Genomic DNA, 15,065 nt, shown 5'->3' with positions numbered 1-15,065 from the left:
AGAGGTATTCCTCTCCCCTGTAGCCCCTATTTGCATAAGGCATGCTTAAGACTCAATGAAGGGCTGGGTATTTCTGCTGAGTGAGTACACAAGAGTACACAGTAAATGCTTTCTTATCATTGTGTTACACGTGATTTTCATTCATTCTTTGAAATGTGCCGTGACTCCAACCCTGAACACCAAGCCCAAGCCTTTGTATAATTCTATATTCTTCTCCTATAGGTGCCCCTCCTTCCTCCGGTTTTATCATAGCATGAATGTTTTATAGTTTATTATTGAATTCTTTATTGTGTTAATGGGGTTTTGAGACCACACAGGGGTCTAATAAAGATGCCTCTTCACTTTAAATACTGCCAAAGCATATTTATCCAGAAGCCAAAAGAAAACAATAACCCTTAATATCATCCCCATACTCATGAAATAACTCTGTATAAGAGACTTTCCTTCTCCCTCTTTGTCTCTTCACTTTCCTTTTTTTTTTCTTTCTCTGATGTTCTCTCCTCTGTTCCGTCTCTGTCTCAATTCAATTTCCATTTAAATGCTTTGTTGGCATGGCATTTTAACCCCTTAAGTATCGCCCCTTTTCTAAACTCAAGATTGAAAATGACATACCCGTAATATGGTTTCTATTCTTGAACCCTATTGACTGCAGGCATAATTCTGATCTCTCCTGAAAGGTAACCCTTGGGGGTTTTGTTTTTGAGTGGATACAGATGCCTGTGGCTGTGTCTGGTGCACTTAGATCCACACAGCACAGGACAAATCCCCTTTCAAAATTGCTGACAATATCACCAAAAATGAGCATTCTGTATTGATTTTTCAAAGCTGCTGTATTTCCAAAATGCAAGGCAGGTGAGGCATGCTTGTTTTGCCAACCCACATGTTACAAAATAAGGAACCGTTGTCCCTAAAACAATGGAGTTTTTAAATGAGTTTATACAGATAGACATTTACATTAGATTAACATTTTCAAACCGTATATCATGTGATCATATTGACTGGAAAATGTTGCCATGAAAGAGGGAATGAATGCAAATAATACAGGCTGGTATGACTTATGGGGTTATAAATACCTTCTTTGAAAAGCTTATGCTTTTGTTAAAATAACTTATTTTAAAATCTGACATTTATATTCTGCTGTGTACACTGTTCTCTCTCTCTCTCTCTCTCTCTCTCTCTCTCTCTCTCTCTCTCTCAGACAGTAACTTTGTGCTGGGGAATGCGCAGGTACATGTTCAGTACCCCATTGTGTACTGTTCTGATGGGTTCTGTGAGCTGACGGGCTTCGCTCGGGCTGAGCTGATGCAGAGGAACTGCGCGTGTCACTTCCTGTATGGGCCTGAGACCAGCGAGCAGCTGGCAGCACAGATCCAGGGAGCGCTGGACCAACGCACAGAGTTTAAGGCTGAGCTCATCTTGTACAAGAAGGCAGGTGAGAGAGCAGGCCCCATACAGTGTGTGAGTGTGGGAAGGAGGGAAGAGAGGTGAGAGGAGAGGCTGAGAGAGAGAGAAGCTGCAAAGAGCAAGCAGTCCTGCTGTAAAATCCAGCTATGCCAGCTTGAAAATTGAGCTGGCCTAGCTGGGTCTAAAGCTGGTCAACCAGCATGCCCACGCTGATCATAAAGCTGGTCTAGCTGGGTGTGAGCTAGCCAACCAGCTAGTGCTGGTAGCTTGTCTGAGCTGGTTGAGCTGTTTTTTCAGCAGGGAGATGTATATTTGTGTGCCCATACAACCAATGCATATGCGTACATGTGTGTTTGCATGTGTGTTGCAGGTACAGAGTTCTGGTGTCTGCTGGACATTGTGCCAATAAAGAATGAGAAGGGTGAGGTGGTGCTGTTCTTAGTGTCCCACAAAGACATCACAGATAGCAAGAAGGACCAAGCCTCCCAGCATGGTGCCAGTACAGGTGAGTCGCCCTGAAATGAATGAAGGGGTGGAGACATGTAAATTAGATGGAGGAATGGTCACTTCAGTTGTTTCGTTCCTGGTGTAACAGGAAGTTCAGGACCAAGATTACAGAGGTGGAGCGCTGCTTTCGGGAAAAGCTGCATTCAAGTATCAATTTCACTCTGCTTTTAGCAAGTATGCTGCTTTGGCTTTGCGTTTCGAGCTTGTTTGGTCACAAGACAAGATTACATTTGCAAAGCAGCTGTTTGATGACCACAGATGTGTTCTAAGATGAGCTTTTGTTTTCATAAGTTTAACCGCCAAGGCCCAGGTCTGACAGTACTCCTCCAGCACGGCTATATTTGGCTGTCGGCTTCTGTTTCTGTCTCTCCCTTCTCCCTCTGTCTGCCCCCACCTTCTGGGTATGGTTAATGAGCTGCTTTGATAGCACAGGGAGGATCCATATGGTGGAACCACATCTGTGCCAACACAATCTCATACATAGAAATGGGAAATAAAATCTGAGCCTGGGTGTGTGTGTGTGTGTCTGTGTGTGTGTGTGTGTGTGAGAGAGAGAGAGAGAGAGAGAGAGAGAGGGAGGGAGAGAGAGAACTAACAGCCGAATCTGGGTCCCTGGCAGTTGCCCCGGAACATACATAGGGCTGGTTATTCTTAGTGAAAATGACATGAATGTCAGCCAAGGAAGATTGAGCACATTAACTCCGTCCTTCCCAGATGAGGAGACGCGCAAGGTCACCCATCCGCCGCCATTCAGCCCCAACCGCCGGCGCAGCAGGGCCGTGTTGTACCAGCTGTCCCGGCACCTGCAGAAGGACAAGAACAAGTCCAAGATTAAGCTCAACAACGTGAGCGAATCCTGGATCCACCTCTGCTAACCACAGCACACACATATACACCTGCCGTAAAGTGACGGTGGAGGCACATTTTTGTTCTTCAAGGATCAATTTTCCCCAAATGTACCCTGGAAGTACAGTCATATGTACAAATGAGTATGTTTTCCAAGCAGAAAAGGTACAAATTATTTACTGTATGTATTGCTGGCTAGGGGTACACTTTTATGTATTTCTAGGGTACTGCCCCAGCGACAATCATTTGTACCTTTATTTCTGAGAGAGCGATGTATGCACTTTCCGATTCCACACGCCCTGATGACCATAGACACTGTGTCGCATGTTACTCACCTGTATACACTGCAGTGCGTCGTATAGGTTCCCAACCCTGCTTTATGTGTCGGGTGTGTGCGCCTTTGTGTTTCTAGAACGTGTTCATTCAGAAGCCTCCCATCCCAGAATACAAGGTGGCCAGCATTCAGAAGTCCCGCTTCATCCTGCTCCACTATGGCACCTTCAAGGCTGGCTGGGATTGGCTGATCTTGCTGGCCACCTTCTACGTGGCGGTGACCGTGCCCTACAACGTGTGCTTCACCGTGGGAGGACCGCGGGAGGAAGGGAGCTCCGCCCACCGCAGCCCACCCAGCGTCAGTGACATCCTGGTGGAGATCCTCTTCATGCTGGGTGATGATGCTTCATAAGCATACTCCCGTCATTACAAATACCTATTCCTACGCACACATACATACAGATGCTTGTTGAATGAAATTGGCGCTAATTATGTTCACCAGCGTTGCTCTGTAATCACTTGTGGATTCTAGTCTGGAGATGATGATGACATGGAGTATTTGAACCACAAGGGAAACTGTTATCAAGTGATATGAGCTGTCAATGTTTACAGTCATTTTGGATGCTAAACAGGTGGTTAGCCTTCTGCTTTTGTTGGTTCTTTGGTAACAATTTGACGCTGTGTAATATTTCAAATGTAATGTATAAACATTTAACCTAGAAGTGTCGCACTAATTCAGAACCGTGTTTCGGAGAAGAGGGAGGAAGGGAGGGGGGCGGGGGTTGCAGTGTTCCTTTTGGTGTTACAGCATACTGACTGTCTGGCCGCGTTGGCTTGCAGACATCGTGCTGAATTTCCGCACCTCCTACGTGAGCACGTCGGGGCAGGTGGTGTACGACGCACGCTCCATCTGCGTTCACTACGTCACCACCTGGCTGTTCGTGGACCTGATCGCCGCCCTGCCCTTTGACCTCCTGTATGCCTTCAACATCAGCGTGGTGAGCATCTCTCTGCGGAAATGACATTACATTACCATTATTTACGCTTTTATCCAAGGTGACTTAGACTAAGGAGGAGCCAATCCCCTCTGGAGCAATGTGGGGTTAAGGGCTTTGCTCAAGGGCCCAACAGCAGCATTGATCTGATCCACAGTGGGGCTTTGAGCACCAACCTTCCTGGTCCCAGTCAAGCACCTTTGCCACTAGACTATAATCTGCTCTTCTGTATATTAACCTTCTGTAATATATTGAAATGAAATGTATTCAGTAGAATACAATCTTCATAGAACTCATATGCAAGAAAAGGGTTTATTAAGACACGCTGTACATTACATGGGGAACAATGTTATGCATTTCCTCTTGGGCTTGCAGTTCAGAGCTATTTGGTGCAGGAGATTGTTGAGCACCATTAGCCATCAATAACAGAGGGACAGGAGGCAAATTAAAACACCTAATAAAACTTGGAAGAAAGGTGGAGGTGGGTGAGTGATTGCTGGAAACTGCTGACACAAGGCGGTGGAGCTACATGATGATCTATACACATGGGGGAAATCAGATTAACAGGATAAGGCTATATTAATGCGAGCCATCATTCAAAACAAGCCTCAAATGATCAGGTTACTGCATCAATTCACAATATCCTTCTGACCTCTGACCTGACCTGCGGTCTGCGTGCAGTATTTTGGTATGCACCTGCTGAAGATGGTGCATTTGCCGCACTGACTGTGGCTGTAGTACAGGTCATCCTTCTGAGCTCTGACCTCTGACCCCTGACCCCTGACCTCTGACCTCTGACCTAACCTGTGCTCTGCGTGCAGTATTTTGGCGTGCACCTGCTGAAGACGGTGCGTTTGCTGAGGCTGCTGCGTCTGCTGCAGAAGCTGGACCGGTACTCGCAGTACAGCGCCGTGGTTCTGACCCTGCTCATGTCCATGTTCGCCCTCCTGGCCCACTGGATCGCCTGCGTCTGGTACTTCATCGGCCGCCGGGAGATCGAGACCCACAGCCCCGTCACCTGGGATGCCGGTTAGGCCCCGCCCCTCGCTTGTGTTACATCTCGCTGCTTTGTTACAACCTAGCTGCGTTACATTAAGCTCATCACACTGTGTCCCTATACATTATTACTGAGCTGCTTTGCATTCGATTGAGTTACTATTAATTCCATTGTTACTCTGAATCTTGTTCATCGCATTATATTGTGTTTCACCACATTATATTGTGTTATGTTTAATAACTTTTACATTATGTTAGTCAAACCACATCATATTTCAATATAGCACTACTCTGCAATAAAGATTAAATTACATCAAATTTCATTGTGGCTTTTCATTCAGTTACATTCATTCACATCACATTTAATTTCACCTGATTGCTTTGCACCGCTTCTATCATTTACTTATAGTACATAACATTATATTGCTTGGTTAATTCTCTTACAGTAGCAGAACTCTCTCACAGGGCAAATTACTGAGCTTACATTCTCCACCATATTTTGTTGTATAACTAGAGATGTACTGGCATACTGTAGATTTAAATGGAAGTTCAGCTACATTTGGAATCAGGGTCTGTGCAGCTACAGCTACAGTTAGAATCAGGGTCTGTGCTGCCACAGCTGGAATCAGGGTCTGTACTGCCACAGCTGGAATCAGGGTCTGTGCTGCCACAGCTGGAATCAGGGTCTGTACTGCTACAGCTAACAGCTGGAATCAGGGTCTGTACTGCTACAGCTAACAGCTGGAATCAGGGTCTGTACTGCTACAGCTAACAGCTGGAATCAGGGTCTGTACTGCGACAGCCAACAGCTGGAATCAGGGTCTGTTCTGTACTGCTACAGCTGGAATCAGGGTCTGTTCTGTACTGCTACAGCTGGAATCAGTGTCTGTACTGCTACAGCTAACAGCTGGAATTAGGGTCTGTGCTGCTACCACTAACAGCTGGAATCAGGGTCTGTACTGCTACAACTAACAGCTGGAATCAGAGTCTGTACTGCTCCTGCAAAGCTCTGGAATCAGTACTGCTTTAGCCTGAAAATAATCAATATACAGTTTCATTTGTGTAGTTGGGTAGTTCCCATTCCGTAACCCTGAGAAACAGTGTACGTGCTTCAGAATAAAAATGCTCTATTAAATCTGGTCAGAGCTCATCCTTCTTTCTTATCCTCTGTGATCTGATCCCTTGCATTCCTGGCTATGCCAGGTCCCTGATGATGTAACTGTGTCTTCTGTTAGAATCAGAAGAAATATTTCCAACAGCTGGAGCTGGCATGCCAATTAACGTGGAAACTGTCTCGGCAGGGCCAGAAATGACTTTTGGCAAAAGCAAAGACGTGGCAGAGCTCTTGTTTTTATTCCCCATTCACCTAAAAAATACTTTTCATCTTAACATAATTAAATATATTTATTGATGAGCTGGTTAAAAATGCATCAATGATTTCTGAAACACAGAAGCTTTTCCTGAGTTACTGGGATACATTGCCGTTTCTGTTTTCTGCAGTCATTTTCTTGTGAGAATGTTGGAGGTTTAGTTGGATACGCAGGCACACACATACACACACAGAATAACAAGAGGTACACAGTAAAATGTACGGTGTTAATTAAACTCTAACAGAGTATACACTCAGTGGTCACTTTGTTAATGTAACACTGAATATTTTACTGTGTGTGTGTTAGCTGAAGGAGGGTTTGGAACCTACAGGCAGTAGCATGTGACACAGTGCAATCATAACACACATCATTGCACAGACACACACAGGTGCACACATACTGTATGTGTGCATGCACACACACACACATACACAGTCACAGAAGAGGTATGTCTTAAATAACACAGGGTTTGGAATCTCAAGACTGTAGACATGGTCCCTAATTGTATCATAACTGAACACACACACACACACACACACAGGCTCTCTCCCACTCTCTCCCACTCTCCCTCGCTCTGTCTCTCTCTCTAGGGTATCATAAATCTGTGAAATATGACTTCGGTCGTGGTGTCATAACCTTGGAAAACGGTGTTCTGACACCAGATTGGCTGGCTCTGCCATGGCTCTGCCATGTTGCTGCCTCTCGGGGGGGCATGTCAAGCTTCCCTGAATAGCCACATCTGGAAGAGACAGATAAAGCATGTGAAGTGAGAAAGAAAGAGAGTGTGAGAAAGAGTGTGTGAGAGAGTGTGAGAAAAGCAAGCAGGCAAGCTTCAGAGAAAAAATGACAGAACTCCAGCAAGACTGCTGTAAATGAAGATTTCTTTCTCATGGTTTTTGGTCTGGTGATGATGATAGTCTGTTTGTGGACGCGTCCCATGCTGGTAACCGCTACAGCCCACAGCGGAGCTGGCTGCGTATGCAGGCCGTGTTTCCATCTGCTCTAGCTGCTCCTGTGTCGGTTAGGTGTGTGCAGTCCATCTGCGTTGGCTGCTCCTATGTTGGTTAGGCGTGTGCAGTCCGTCTGCGTCGGCTGCTCCTATGTCGGTTAGGTGTGTTGAGTATGTCTGCGTCGGCTGCTCCTGTGTCGGTTAGGTGTGTGGAGTATGTCTGCGTCAGCTGCTCCTGTGTCTGCGTCGGCTGAAACGCATGAGGCTTGGCTGGCGGACAACAAGGTGAAAACAAAATGGCGGCTCACAGTACAGGCTACAGGGGGCAGCTGACACCTGTCTGACGAAGGACATTACGGCAATGAAACGGGCCCATTAATTCAACTGCCAACTCTTTCATTCTTTTCACAATGTGTCTCAGAGCTCTTCTGCACCTTCCAAAGCTCTTAAAGGCAGGAGTGCTCCCATAGATCATGTCATACGTCACCTCTCTCACTAACTTTCATCTCTCCTCCCCCCCTCCATCTTTATGTCCCCTCCATCTCTCCCTCCGAGCCATTTGTTACCTTCCATTACCGAAGACCACCTCCGTGCACTGCTGCCACCATGCCTGGCCTTTAATTGATGGGACTCATCTTTGGGTGTCACGTCAAAGCCTTCGAAAATGAGACCCGGGGCTGTCTGCTCCGCGTCCAACGGTCCAGTGAGACAGCAATGCTAAAACCCCCAGGGACAACCTGGCTGCTGTCACTTTCCAAAACTTTCCAAAGTGCACTGAGGTGAATTCTGAGGTGGCTCCATGGACCTTGGATTGGGGAAGCCTATTTCCCAGACTGTTGCAGGCAGATGAAATGGCTTCAGCACCAAAGGACAGCACCAGGTCAGCATTGTCAGCCTGAATCAAAGGGAGTGCTTACACGCAGAGGAGATTGAGGTGCAGAGCTGAATCCAATGCATTGGTATTCATACCTATGTATTACATTCATGTGTACTTTATATGCACACACACACACACTCATGCAGAGCTCTGTTTGTGAAGCTGCTAGTTCATATGGCAGAATGGTACACACCAGATGGTCACTCTGCACTCTTAACACTGTCATTGTCTGCTGGTAGTTCAAAGTTCCAGCTTCTTTTCCTTCATAAATATTCATAGAGGGCTAGGGCCAAGGACAGTTCCAGTGACAATGGATGTTGGGCCCGCCTCTTCAAGATAATCATACACTATAATTCATTACCAAAGCTCCTCTTGCATACTGATGCCCGCTAAAGTAAAGGAATGCAGGAGCTAATCTGCTGTGAGATCTCAATCAGTCTAAATGCTAGATTCCTATCAACAGCTCTAGATATCACCTACAGCCTGCATCCAGCCCATATCATTCCCAACATCAGCCCATATCATTCCCAGCATCGATACTGATTCAGGTTATGGTATTTTATGCTTTCAGAGAACATTCATATGGTTTTATGTTTCACTCCGTATTTATGTATTCAAAATTTGTACAGTGGATCCCAGTTCGGGCAGTGAACTTGCATTTGGGCTTCAGTGATGTTGGATCAATACTCACTGCCCTGGGAATATTGTTAGCTAGGTCTGGCTCTGTTGCTCATATTAATCAGAGGAATGCACTTGTTTCTCCTATATTGTAAGTCACGCTTCATAATCAATGTAAGTACAGCTTATAGGTAATATAGCGTATCTGTGCTGTTGTGGAGTTTGATATCCTCGCTGTTAGTCATGAATCCCTGTGCCCCTCTCTCTGATAGGTTGGCTGCATGAGCTGGCGAAGCGGCTGGGCTCACCCTACTTCCTGTCACCTTTGACCTCACTATTTGGAGTCTCTGGTTCGCTTCCTGCAATGTCATCCGGAGCAGCAGCCAACGGTAGCCATTGGAACATCTCTGGTGTGGGGCTAATGGGGCGGGACCACTGGAACTCCAGCCAATGGAATGCATCATGGGCTGGGCCAGGCTCAGGTGCAGGGCGGGGGCCCAGCCAGTGGAATGGCTCGGGGGCAGTACTTGTGGGTGGGCCTTCCATACGAAGCTCCTATGTGACATCGCTGTACTTCGCCCTGAGCAGCCTGACCAGCGTGGGCTTCGGGAATGTCTCGGCCAACACCGACGCTGAGAAGATCTTCTCCATCTGCACCATGCTCATCGGGGGTGAGTGTTCAGTCATGCTGAGTTACAAGAGCACACATGCTTTAGCTCTGAGATATGGAAGTACACTGGCATATTATCACAATTTAGCATTAGCGCTGTGGTGGCACACACCCTGAATGCTCCGGAATCACGGACCAGAGTTTGAGAAGGCACGGCTTGGAAAAGGCGTGTCGCTCTCCTTCCGGCAGCTAGGAGGCATGGCTGTAGTGGTGAATCCTCAGCATACATTCAAATAAACAGGGTACAACTTGCCACCAAATTTGGAGAAAACTATTTAGCATTAGAAAATTGGTAGATGTCATTTTTTTCATGCCTTGAATGCAGGGCAGGAGCGAGGGATGAAGGAGGGCTGAGTTGGATTTGGTGCTGACATATGTCTGAATAACATCAGCATAGCAGTGAAAGTTTAGACCATGTTTATTGATGACATGACCAAGAGGAAGTTTGTGAATGTTAAATAGAATGGGGCCAGACCCTAATCCCTGAGGAACACCTTGTGAGACAGGGGCTCTGTGGGTTTTGGTATTTCCAGGTGTGACATAGTAATGTTTATTCCTGAGGTTGTATCTGAACCCAGCTTATGCGGTACCTGAGTTTTCTGTGCTGGATTCAAGAGGTGGCAGAAATATGCTATGGCTCACTGAGATCCAAGAGAAGTAGGATGTTACAGTATTACTTTGGATCAATTTTCAATGTGAAAAACTATTAATACTGAATGTCATCGTCCTAATGTTGGGCTTACATCCCATGTTGTATCTGGCTGACCCAGCGCTGATGCACGCCGTGGTGTTCGGGAACGTGACGGCCATCATCCAGCGCATGTACTCGCGGCGTTCGCTCTACCACACCCGCACCAAGGACCTGAAGGACTTCATCAGGGTGCACCACCTGCCCAAAGCCCTGGAGCAGCGGCTGCTCGACTGCTTCCAGACCACCTGGTCTGTCAACAACGGCATCGACGTGGGAGAGGTGTGTCCGGGCCTTGTCAGGCCTCTTTATCATTCCTTTACACCTCATCACGCTATCACCTTGATTTCAATCGATGTTAGTTTTCTCTGAGTTTGGAATAAATCACGGTTTGACTCACTAGTTTGCGTCCGTGTGCTTAGCGGTCAATTGAAAGAACGATAATGGGTGGCTGCGCATTAGTTCCTGTCAGGCTGTTTACATTCTATGCTAGCAATTGACTAGTTAGTTATAGCAAGCAATTTTGGGCTATCTCTGAGGGTTAGGAATGCAAGTACCACAGGGAATTGAATGCTGCAGTGCTATAGTTACAAAGGATGTTTTAAGTTTGTAGCTGTGGTTGACATTTCTTACAGTGAATGGAGGACTCAGCTTGGCCAATTCATGCTGCATCTAGCATCGCAATTTCCCCCGACTTGGTCATCTAATATAATAAAATGTTCATGCAGGCCTTTCTGGTGGGAAACTTGTATAGAACGTAAATCCAACCACGCAGGGTCACACCTCATCACCCTATCACACATCACCACATCATCACAAGTTCTTAATGTGACCCAGAGTCCCAAGTTACTCAGGTATGGTGAGCTATGGTTGGGTTTCTCAGTTATGGCAGGCATTGCAGTGAGTGAGGCTTTCTCAGTTATGGTAGGCATTGCAGTGAGTGAGGCTTTCTCAGTTATGGTAGGCATTGCTGTGAGTGAGGGTTACTTGGTTCACTAGCTCACCTCTCCTCTACCCTTGCCTCTGTGCCTCCATTAGACTTTTTTTGCTCTTGAATGATCATTCCCTCTGTCCCTCTTGTCCTCTCTCCCTGCTCTAATATACCCATCACTCACTCTGTTAATCCACCCTCTGCATCCCCAGTGTCATCTCTCTCCTCAGCATCCATCTTAATTACCAGCTGCTTCTGACTTCCAACTACTATCAACTAACACACCCCTCCTAAGTGATTTAATAGATATATGCCTGTCTCATTCCCTACCACTCACTTCTTGCACTCCCCCACCCCCTCTCTCCTCTTTCTATCCCTGTCTCTCTCTCCCTTTCTTTCTCACTCTCACCCTCCCACCACCACTGCTCTCTCTACTCCTCTCTACCTGCCCCCTTTCTCATTTCTCCTCTCTCGTGACTCTGTCTACTCTGAGCATGTGCGCTGGGTCGCCCAGCACAGAGAACCAGCATAGGATGTTTGAGGGGTGAGTGTGCATATGAGGCCAATCCTTGGACCAGCTCTTTCACTAAGCACTGGCGTCTTCCTCCCAACACCAAAATATTGTACTGTTTACCCACTTTACACTCACATGCATCACACAATTGTTCTCTTACTCAATTCTCTATCCTCTCCTCCTCTCCCTCTCTCCATTGTCCCTCCCCTCTTTGCTCTCCACTCTCTCCATCTCTCGCCCCCTCTGCTCTCTCCCGTCCCTCTCTTGTCCCCTCCTCTCCATCCGTTCTCTGCCTCTCTCTCCCCTCACACTTCATTCTGCTTTCCCTCTGTCTCTCTTCCTCTCTCTCAGCTGCTGAAAGACTTCCCAGACGAGCTGCGGGCGGACATTGCCATGCAGCTGAATAAGGAGCTGCTGCAGCTTGCGCTGTTCGAGGTCGGCCAGCAGGGGGTGCCTGCGCTCGCTGTCCCTCATCATAAAGACGTCCTTCTGCGCCCCGGGGAGTTCCTGATCCGCCAGGCGACGCCCTGCAGGCCATCTACTTCGTCTGCTCCGGCTCCATGGAGGTTCTGAAGGACAACAACCGTGCTGGCACATCCTTGGTATTACACACCATGTGCTACACGCTATCAGACTACGCACTACACACTGTCCACCGGGCAGCCTGTAGCCAAGGGCTGAGGTACATGAGTGGACCGGAAGGTTGGTGGTGGTGGCCCCGGTGTAGCACGATAAGGTTCGCACAATTATTGGGGCCCTTGAGCAAGGCCTTAACCCCACATTGCTCAGGGAGGACTGTCTCCTGCTTAGTCTAATCAACTGTAAGTCACTTGAATAAAAGTGTCAGCTAAATAACATGTAATGTAGTATAATGTACACACACTGAACATTTTACACACATATGTGTATAGTGTGTACTGTGTATTAACATAAGAAGGCATGATGATAAGAATAGGCTATTCAGCCTAGAGACTAGAGAGTGTTCAGACTGTGTCAATTCCGGAATTGAACACCTCAAGGGTCTGTGTGACCTCCCCAGCTGTGCCATCATTGTGTGGAAAAAATAATCTTCCTGATTTCCATGAGAGATTTACCTTCAGCTCATTTCCACTGCTGCCCCAAGCTGTAGCTACAGAGCTCAGTCTCAATTATTGTTTGTACTTCACTTTGCTAATCACTTTAATGAATTTAAAATCCTCATTCCAGTTCTCCTTAGCGTCCCTTTATTAAGATTGAAGTGCATGCATAGTACAAACATACACACATACTCACACACACATGAACATACACACCTAAAAATGCAGACACTGTCCAAATACACACACAACACACACACACACACACATACACTCACATGCCATATATACATACCCACAACTGCACACATTACACACACAATAGACAATGTAACTATTGCTATGCATGTTCACCCTTACGTGCTGTCAGCTGTGTCTATGATCCTCCCGTTCTCCTTCTACCCTCTCCCCTCCCCCTCTACCGTCCACACCCCCTTCCTCCACCTCTCACACCATCTAACCCTTTTCCTCCTCCACCTCCTCTGAGTCTGTCATCTGTCTTTTCATCCTGACGTTCGGGAGCTTCTGTTATTGTTGTTGTAGCTCGATGTTCTCACTGTAGGGCACAACCTGCGCGGTCTCTGCCTGGAGTCAGAGATGATGTAAAGCATTCATGTAACATCTCCAGCTCATATATTAAACTCTGGCGCTTTGTCAGTAGATTTCTTTGTGCTAAACAGAGTGTAAATGATTAATCCCCTCCACTCTGTCCAATCCCTGCTTCACTTCACAGCCCAGACTCAAGAACTATTTCTCCCTGTTTTAATTGAACACTTGTTTCATTGACTGAATTGTGCTGCATATAGATGAATTATTATCAGTTTCAAATATTTTACCCTACACCTATCTTTATCTATCTCTCTCTCACACTCTCTGTCTCTCTCTCTACATATACATATACAGTAAGCTCCAGAACTTGATGAAAAGGAAGAAAAAAGCTGCATATAATAAACAACAGATTATAATCTATATACCATATTCAAACCTATGGCAAAACTATATACTTTTATTTCAATACATGTTTAAATGTTTTTATTAAGTAATCCCATTTCTTCTGAAAACTGTTGCTGTCAGAATTTTTGGCACCCCATAACAACTATTGTAAACAAAGTTAAATGGGCAATAAAATCTTAGTTAATTTGTTAATTTCAGTCTAAAGGAACTATATTGTGTCATTCCATCACTTCCTGTTACAAATGAGAGAACAAGCATGCAAAATCCCTTTGTCATCCATCAGCATGGGAAAAGCCGGAGGACTATCAATTCAATAGATGCAGACATTGTATTTGACTTTCACAAGTCAGGTAATGCAAACAAAAGCTACATATATGGTTGTACATACCACTTAAAACTGTAATAATGAAACAAATATATGGGATGGTTGCCTGGAAGAGGACGCAACTGCACATTGTCCCCAATGATGGTGAGGAAGATGGTGAGGAAGGCCATAAAGAAACCAAGATTTTTGTATCACCAAGTCTCAAAAAGAACCACAAAACGCCACCTCCATACCAACATACTATTTAGTAGAGTGCCACAAAGAAAGACCTTACTGAGCCCAATGAACAAAGCCACGCATCGGGAGTTATGTTGAGGCAAACACCATTTGAATTATCACTGGAAGAGATTGCTACAGTCAGATGAGACCAAAATGTAACTTTTTGGCCATACACACCATTGACATGTTTGCCAGTAAAAGAGGAATGCATACAAGGACAAGCGCCTTGTACCTACTGTCAAATATGAAGGTGAGTCATTGATATTTTGGGGATGTTTTGCTGCCTGCGGTCCAGGGGTGCTATTTAGGATCAATGGGATAATTGAATTTTTTCCAGAACATCTGGATGTCTCTGCTAGGAAACTGAGATTTTGTCATAGGTGGATTTTTCAGCAGAACAATGACTCAAGCATCCAACAAAATGCATACAGAAATAGTTTAGTGAAAACAACCACCATGTTCTGCAATGGCAAATCTCAGTCTCCGAACTTAAACCCCATCAAAAACATATAGTCTGAACTGAAGAGGGCAGTAGAACCATCAAGATGTAAAAGACTGGAGACAGCCTCTTCTTATCGGTTCCATGGGTTCTCATGGGAGGTGATCAATGGTACGAGATGTTTTTGACTATGAGGCTTTTTGGCATGAGGGCATGCACACTGAGGCTGTTTTAATGGGAAGGAATGAATAGGAATGAGGAAAATCCTATATCTTCTATGCAGCAAATCAGTCCCTGGAGAGTGATTAGTTCAGTGTGAAGAATTATTGCCCAAAACAGCATAAATTCGCTGATGGGTGAAGTCATAGTTTTAAAAATGGCTTTTTGGCACCGGAGGCTTAATAGGTTGCAATA

General features: G+C 45.9%; 1 protein-coding gene across 1 annotated transcript in view; it reads left to right on the top strand.

Moving 5' to 3' along the window:
- The window catches only part of LOC133116162 (potassium voltage-gated channel subfamily H member 3-like), a 41,197-nt gene that overhangs the window by 21,498 nt on the left and 4,634 nt on the right, over positions 1–15,065 (top strand). Inside the window, 11 exon segments of the mRNA XM_061225433.1 lie at positions 1,199–1,432; positions 1,775–1,909; positions 2,626–2,756; positions 3,170–3,425; positions 3,871–4,028; positions 4,847–5,054; positions 9,108–9,506; positions 10,276–10,475; positions 11,990–12,073; positions 12,075–12,145; positions 12,147–12,240. Coding sequence (XP_061081417.1) covers positions 1,199–1,432; positions 1,775–1,909; positions 2,626–2,756; positions 3,170–3,425; positions 3,871–4,028; positions 4,847–5,054; positions 9,108–9,506; positions 10,276–10,475; positions 11,990–12,073; positions 12,075–12,145; positions 12,147–12,240 — 1,970 coding nt within the window.

The sequence above is a fragment of the Conger conger genome, chromosome 17 (genome assembly GCF_963514075.1).
Source record: "Conger conger chromosome 17, fConCon1.1, whole genome shotgun sequence".
Taxonomy (NCBI): domain Eukaryota; kingdom Metazoa; phylum Chordata; class Actinopteri; order Anguilliformes; family Congridae; genus Conger; species Conger conger.
Note: the sequence above shows the minus strand (reverse complement) of the source record. Positions and strands in the feature narration are given on the sequence as shown.